This window comes from Plasmodium knowlesi (assembly GCF_000006355.2).
Source record: "Plasmodium knowlesi strain H genome assembly, contig: PKNH_00_11, whole genome shotgun sequence".
NCBI lineage: Eukaryota > Apicomplexa > Aconoidasida > Haemosporida > Plasmodiidae > Plasmodium > Plasmodium knowlesi.
The window spans coordinates 1-6,825 of record NW_024070047.1 but is presented as its reverse complement, the minus strand read 5'-3'; the positions used below and the strand labels follow the sequence as shown (position 1 = coordinate 6,825).

The window sequence follows — 6,825 nt, the reverse complement described above, 5'->3', positions numbered from 1 at the left end:
TCCTTCTTTCCTTCCTTCCCTTCTTAATCCTTCACTCCCTTTTCCTTCCTTCCCCCTTTTTATTACTCCTCTTTTTCTTTTCCTTCTCCTTCCCCTTCTCCCTCCCTTTCCTTTTCCTTCCTTCACCCTCCTTCCCTTTCCTTCTCCTTCTCATTCCTTCCCCTTCTCCTTCCTTCTCTTGCTTCCCCTTTCCTTTTTATTCTCTTCCCTTCCCTTCTTATTCCTTCCCCTTTCTTCCTTTCCTTTCCCCTTCTCCTTCCTTCCCTTTCCCCTTCTCCTTCCTTCCCTTTCCTTTTCCTTCTATTCCTTTTCCTTCTATTCCTTCTCCTTCTATTCCTTTTCCTTCTATTCCTTTTCCTTCTATTCCTTTTCCTTCTATTCCTTTTCCTTCTATTCCTTTTCCTTCTATTCCTTTTCCTTCCATTCCTTTTCCTTCTATTCCTTTTCCTTCTATTCCTTTTCCTTCTATTCCTTTTCCTTCTCTTTCACTCCCTTCCCCTTCCTTCTCTTTCTATTCCTTTTTCTTCTCTTTCACTCCCTTCCCCTTCCTTCTCTTTCTATTCCTTTTTCTTCTCTTTCACTCCCTTCCCCTTCCTTCTCTTTCTATTCCTTTTTCTTCCTTTCCGTCTAATGCCCTTTCCTTCTAATGCCCTTCCCTTTCATTCCCTTTCCTTTTACTTTGATTCCTTCTCCTTCTCCTTCCATTTCTATTGCTTTCCTCTTATTACATTAATAATGTATTACATTAATACATGAACATTTTAATGCTTTAATGCATTAAGTGTGTAATATGTTATTGATTTAATATGTTAATGATGTAATACTTACCTGCTTGCGTCTGATATTCCTTATTTAACTGTTCTATTAACTTGCCCATATTAGGAGGATTAGTATTGCCACCAATACTGCCGTCCTGTATTGCTGTCTCGAAAAGCTGTTTTAATTTTTCTTCGTCCAATTTCATGGCGTCATTCATTAGTATATCCCCGAAAGTGGACACATTATTCTGACCGGACGTGACCTGCGTATTATCAGTTCCCACTTTTAAAAAAGGTGTTAGAATGTTCCTATTTTCTTCTTTCGCTTCCTTCTGCGCCTGTTCCTGAGTTTTTTTACTTCCAGGATTACAGACCCGTGGCCACCTCTCTGACCACTGCCTTCCCACTCTCCAACCCCCATTCTCCCTCATGCTCCTTTTCTGCTGTGTCCACTCTTTGATTTTATTCCCTAGAACGGATTTACCAATGAATAGTTGTTCCTTCGTAATTCCTTGGCATTTGTTCAATTGGTTCTCGTGCCCTTTATCCTTCAAGTGATTCCTCAATTTGTCCTCCACTCCGTCCGTCACCTTCTCTTGAACCCTCTCTACAACTTCCTTTAATTTACAATGATCCCCATAAATCTCAGATAGGGCGACGGCGCCGACAATACACCGTGTATAAGCTTTGCCATTGGTGAGCTCCGTAATTTGTGCTTCCTCATCATTGCCACTCTTACCCTTCCCCGCCTTCTTTGTTTCTACTCCATTCATGAAGTACTTTATTTCGGCCAAACCTTCGCACAATACTTTTTCATATTGACTTCCTCCGCCCCCCCAATCCACTTCATCATGACAGAATTTATGTATTTCATTCGATTCCGGCCTCGTCAGCCACTTGTCCAATTCATCGAATTCTTCATTCAAATCTTTCTTCATTTCTTCCTACATCAGGAAAAAAAAAGGAGGGGAAGGGAACATATGCACATACATGTATATACATATATACATATATGTATACATATATACATATATATACACATGTGTACATATATATATACATGCATGTACGTATATGTATATATGTATATATGTATTCACTTACCACAACCTCCTCCCCAGTGCTCAAGCGCGCTCCACCTTGCGGTGCATTCTTATTCAATACTGCATTCATCCAATCTTCCAAGAAGGTAGTGTTACTACCTGTACCAATTCCCCCGCCGCCACCACCACCACCACCTCCACCTCCACCGGCACCACCTTGTGCTGTCATGATTGTACGTCTTCGTCCAAAAAAATTTATATACTATATATTATATATATATATATATACAATTAAGAATTAAGAAAAAAACCATTACATATATATTCTCCTTCACGCCCACTTTTTTTTTTTTTTTTTTGCAAAAATATTCCTCTATATATATCCCTTCAATTTGACACATATACATATATATATATATATATATTTTCTTCTCTTTCCTTTTCTTTTCTTCTTTTCTTTATTTCTTCTTTTCTTCTTTTCTTCTTTACTCTTGAACCTTCTTTCTTCTTTTCCCCCTTTAAGAAACCTTCTTTCTTCTTTTCCTTCCCTTTAAGGAACCTTTTTTCTTCCCTCTCTGAAAATCTTCTTTCCTTACCTGTAAAACCCTGTTTGCTTTCCCCCCTTGAGAACCTTCTTTTTCTTCTGCTTTAAACCTTCATTCCTCTCCTCCTTTCAGAAACCTTCTTTTTCTTTCTCCCTTAAATCTTCTTCTTCCTTCACAATAAACCTTCCTTCCTTTCTCTCCTTTGAAAACCTTCTTTTTCTTTTACCCCCTTAAGGAACCTTCTTTCTTTTTCCTTCTCCTCCCTTAAGAAACCTTCTTTTTCTTCCTCCTTTAAGGAACCTTTTTTATCTTCCCTTAAGGTGATTAAACAGCAGGTCATATTGTTGATCTAATGACCGAGGAAAAAGAACCTTCTTTCTTCTTTTTCTTCCCTTCAGGGAACCTTCTTTTCTTTCTCTTTGAGAACCTTCTTTTTCTTCCCTTTATACCTTCCTTCTTTTCTCCTTTTGAACCTGCTTTTTCTTCCCTTTGAAAACCTTCTTTCTTTTCCTCCCCTTTGAAAAACTTCTTTCTCTTCCCTTCAGTAACCTTCTTTTTCTTCCTCCTTTAAGGAACCTTCTTTTTCTTCCTTTCTTCTTTTCCTTCCTTAAATTTTCCTTCTTCACTCTTCCTTCTTTTCCTTCCTTAAATCTTCCTTCTTTTCTCTTTCCTTTCTTCCTTTCTTCCTTTCTTCCTTTCTTCCTTTCTTCTTCTCTTCCTTTCTTCATTTCCTTCTTTAAAACTTCCTTCCTTACTCTTCCTTCTTTCCTTTCTTCTTTTCTTCCTTTATTAATTTCCTTCTTTTTTTCCTTTCTTCTTTCCCTTCTTTAAATCTTCCTTCTTCTTCCTTCTTTTCTCCCTCAAAAAAACCTTCCTTCTTTTCTCCCATAAACCTTCTTTTCTTTTATCCCCTAAATCATCTTTTTTCCTCCTCTAAAACCTTCCTACTCCTTCCTTTTTCTTCCCCTTAATCCTTCCTAAAGCATTCCTTCTTTTCTCACTTAAGAAACATTCCTTCTTCATTCTTTCCCCTCCTTAAACCTTCTTTTATTTTCATTCAATCTTCCTTCTTTTCTCTCTTAAACCTTCCTTCTTCTTCCTTTTCCCTCTTTAAACCTTCCTTCTTTTTGTCCCTCTAAACGTTCCTTATTTTTTCTTCCCTCTTCTTTCATTTCTTCTTTTCTTTCTTCTTCTCTTCCTCCCTTTTTCTTCTATTTCTTCTCTTCCTCTCTTTCTTTTGAACCTTCCTTCTTCATTCTTCCTTAAACCACTCTTTTTCTTCCTTCCTTAAACCTTCCTTCCTTAAACCATTCTTTAATCTTCCTTCTCTACTCTTCCTTCATTAAACCATTCTTTTTTCTTCCTTCCTTAAACCTTTCTTCTTTTCTCTTCCTTCCTTAAACCACTCTTTTTCTTCCTTCCTTAAACCACTCTTTTTTTCCTTCCTTCCTTAAACCATCCTTCTTTTTCTTCCTTCCTTAAACCATTCTTTCTCTTCCTTCCTTAAACCATTCTTTTTTCTTCCTCCTTTATTCTTCCTTCTTTATTCTTCCTTCATTACTCTTCCTTCTTTTACTCTTCCTTCATTCATTCTTCCTTTTTCTTCCTTCCTTAAACCACTCTTTCTTCTTCCTTACTTAAATCTTCTCTTTCTTTTCCTACTTTACTCTTCCTTCCTGAAACCTTCCTTTTTTCTTCCTTCCTTAATCTTCCTTCCTTAAATCTTCCTTCCTTAAACCTTCCTTTTTTCTTCCTTCCTTAAACCTTCCTTCCTTACTGTTCCTTCCTTAAACCACTCTTTTTCTTCCTTCCTTAAAACTTCTTTCTCTTCCTTCCTTAAAACTTCTTTCTCTTCTTCCTTCTTTACTCTTCCTTCTTTTACTCTTCCTTCTTTACTCTTCCTTTCTTTACTCTTCCTTTCTTTACTCTTTATTCTTTTACTCTTCCTCTTTTACTCTTCCTTCTTTTCTTCCTTACTCTTCCTTCTTTTCTTCCTTACTCTTCCTTCTTTTATTCTTCCTAAATCACCCTTTTTCTTCCTTCCTTAAACCACTCTTTTTCTTCCTTCCTTAAAACATTCTTTTTTCTTCCTTCCTTAAAACTTCCTTCTTTACTCTTCCTTCCTTAAACCAGCCTTCTTTTTCTTCCTTCCTTAAACCAGCCTTCTTTTTCTTCCTTCCTTAAACCAGCCTTCTTTTTCTTCCTTCCTTAAACCTTCCTTATTTAAACCTTCCTTCTTTTTCTTTTCCTTCCTTATTCTTCCTTCATTAAACTATTCTTTTTCTTCTTTCCTTAAACCACTCTTTTTCTTCCTTAAACCTTCTTCTTTTTCTGCCTCCTTTCCTAAGAGGCATTTCATTCCTGTCCTCCTAAAAGACTTTTCTATTACTTCCTTAAATCATTCTTTTTCTGCCTCCTTTCCTAAAAGACATTTCTATTCCTTCCTTAGACCACTCTTCTTTTTCTGCCTCCCTTCCTTAAAAACTTTTCTATTCCTTCCTTCCTTCCTTAAAGACTTTTCACTTTTTCCTTCCTGTCCTCCCTAAAGACTTTTCTATTCCTTCCTTAAACCTTCTTCTTCTGCCTCCTTTCCTAAAAGACATTTCCTTTTCCTCCTAAGCTCTGCTTTGCATCTTCTACATTTTTTCCCCCTCTTCCTTCCAAAATAACGTAGATGTAGAGTATCGGATTCCGGGTTTTTTGGGTTCCGGGTTTTTGGGGGTTCCGGGTTTCTTGGGTTCCGGGTTTTTGGGTTCCGGGTTTTTTGGGTTCCCGGTTTTTGGGTTCCCGGTTTTTTGGGTTCCGGGCTCTTTGGGTTCCCGGTTTTTTGGGTTCCGGGTTTTTGGGTTCCGGGTTTTTTGGGTTCCGGGTTCTTTGGGTTCCGGGTTTTTGGGTTCCGGGTTTAGGGTTCAGGGTTTAGGGTTTAGGGTTCAGGGTTTAGGGTTCAGGGTTTAGGTTTAGGGTTTAGGGTTTAGGGTTTAGGGTTCAGGGTTTAGGGTTTAGGGTTCAGGGTTTAGGGTTTAGGGTTCAGGGTTTAGGGTTTAGGGTTCAGGGTTTAGGGTTCAGGGTTCAGGGTTTAGGGTTTAGGGTTTAGGGTTTAGGGTTTAGGGTTCAGGGTTTAGGGTTTAGGGTTTAGGGTTTAGGGTTCAGGGTTCAGGATTCAGGGTTTAGGGTTTAGGGTTCAGGGTTTAGGGTTTAGGGTTTAGGGTTCAGGGTTTAGGGTTTAGGGTTCAGGGTTTAGGGTTCAGGGTTTAGGGTTCAGGGTTTAGGGTTCAGGGTTCAGGGTTTAGGGTTCAGGGTTTAGGGTTTAGGGTTCAGGGTTTAGGGTTTAGGGTTCAGGGTTTAGGGTTCAGGGTTTAGGGTTCAGGGTTTAGGGTTTAGGGTTCAGGGTTTGGGTTCAGGGTTTAGGGTTTAGGGTTTAGGGTTTAGGGTTCAGGGTTTAGGGTTCAGGGTTTAGGGTTCAGGGTTTAGGTTTAGGGGTTTAGGGTTTAGGGTTTAGGGTTTAGGGTTTAGGGTTTAGGGTTTAGGGTTTAGGGTTTAGGGTTCAGGGTTTAGGGTTTAGGGTTTAGGGTTTAGGGTTTAGGGTTCAGGGTTTAGGGTTTCAGGGTTTAGGGTTTAGGGTTCAGGGTTTAGGGTTCAGGGTTTAGGGTTCAGGGTTTAGGGTTTAGGGTTTAGGGTTTAGGGTTCAGGGTTTAGGGTTTAGGGTTCAGGGTTCAGGGTTTAGGGTTTAGGGTTCAGGGTTCAGGGTTTAGGGTTTAGGGTTTAGGGTTCAGGGTTTAGGGTTCAGGGTTTAGGGTTTAGGGTTCAGGGTTTAGGGTTCAGGGTTTAGGGTTTAGGTTTAGGGTTTAGGGTTTAGGGGTTTAGGGTTTAGGGTTTAGGGTTTAGGGTTTAGGGTTTAGGGTTTAGGGTTTAGGGTTTAGGGTTTAGGGTTTAGGGTTTAGGGTTTAGGGTTTAGGGTTTAGGGTTCAGGGTTTAGGGTTTAGGGTTTAGGGTTTAGGGTTCAGGGTTTAGGGTTTAGGGTTTAGGGTTCAGGGTTTAGGGTTTAGGGTTTAGGGTTCAGGGTTCAGGGTTTAGCGTTTAGGGTTTAGGGTTTCAGGTTTTAGGGTTTAATGTTTAGGGTTTGGAGGTTTTGTTTAGGGTTCCATGTTTTGGGTTTCAGGGTTTAGGGTTTAGGCTTTAAGGTTCAGGGTTTAGGGTTTGGTTTAGGGTTCAGGTTTTAGGGTTTAGGGTTCAGGGTTTAGGGTTTAGGGTTTAGGGTTTAGGGTTCAGGGTTTAGGTTTAGGGTTCAGGGTTTAGGGTTTAGGGTTTAGGGTTTAGGGTTTAGGGTTCAGGGTTTAGGGTTCAGGGTTCAGGGTTTAGGGTTCAGGGTTTAGGGTTTAGGGTTCAGGGTTTAGGGTTCAGGGTTTAGGGTTCAGGGTTTAGGGTTCAGGGTTCAGGGTTCAGGGTTTAGGGTTCAGGGTTCAGGGTTTAGGGTTCAGG

General features: G+C 39.7%; 1 protein-coding gene across 1 annotated transcript; it reads right to left on the bottom strand.

Annotated features, from left to right (window-relative positions):
* Positions 1–828: 828 nt before the first annotated feature.
* PKNH_0001400 (SICAvar, type I (fragment)) lies at positions 829–2,030 on the bottom strand (the record flags this gene model as incomplete). Its single annotated transcript, XM_039113441.1, has 2 exons — positions 829–1,702; positions 1,863–2,030. Coding segments are annotated over 2 exons (1,042 nt in total), but the record flags the coding sequence as incomplete, so codon positions are not given.
* Positions 2,031–6,825: the final 4,795 nt, after the last annotated feature.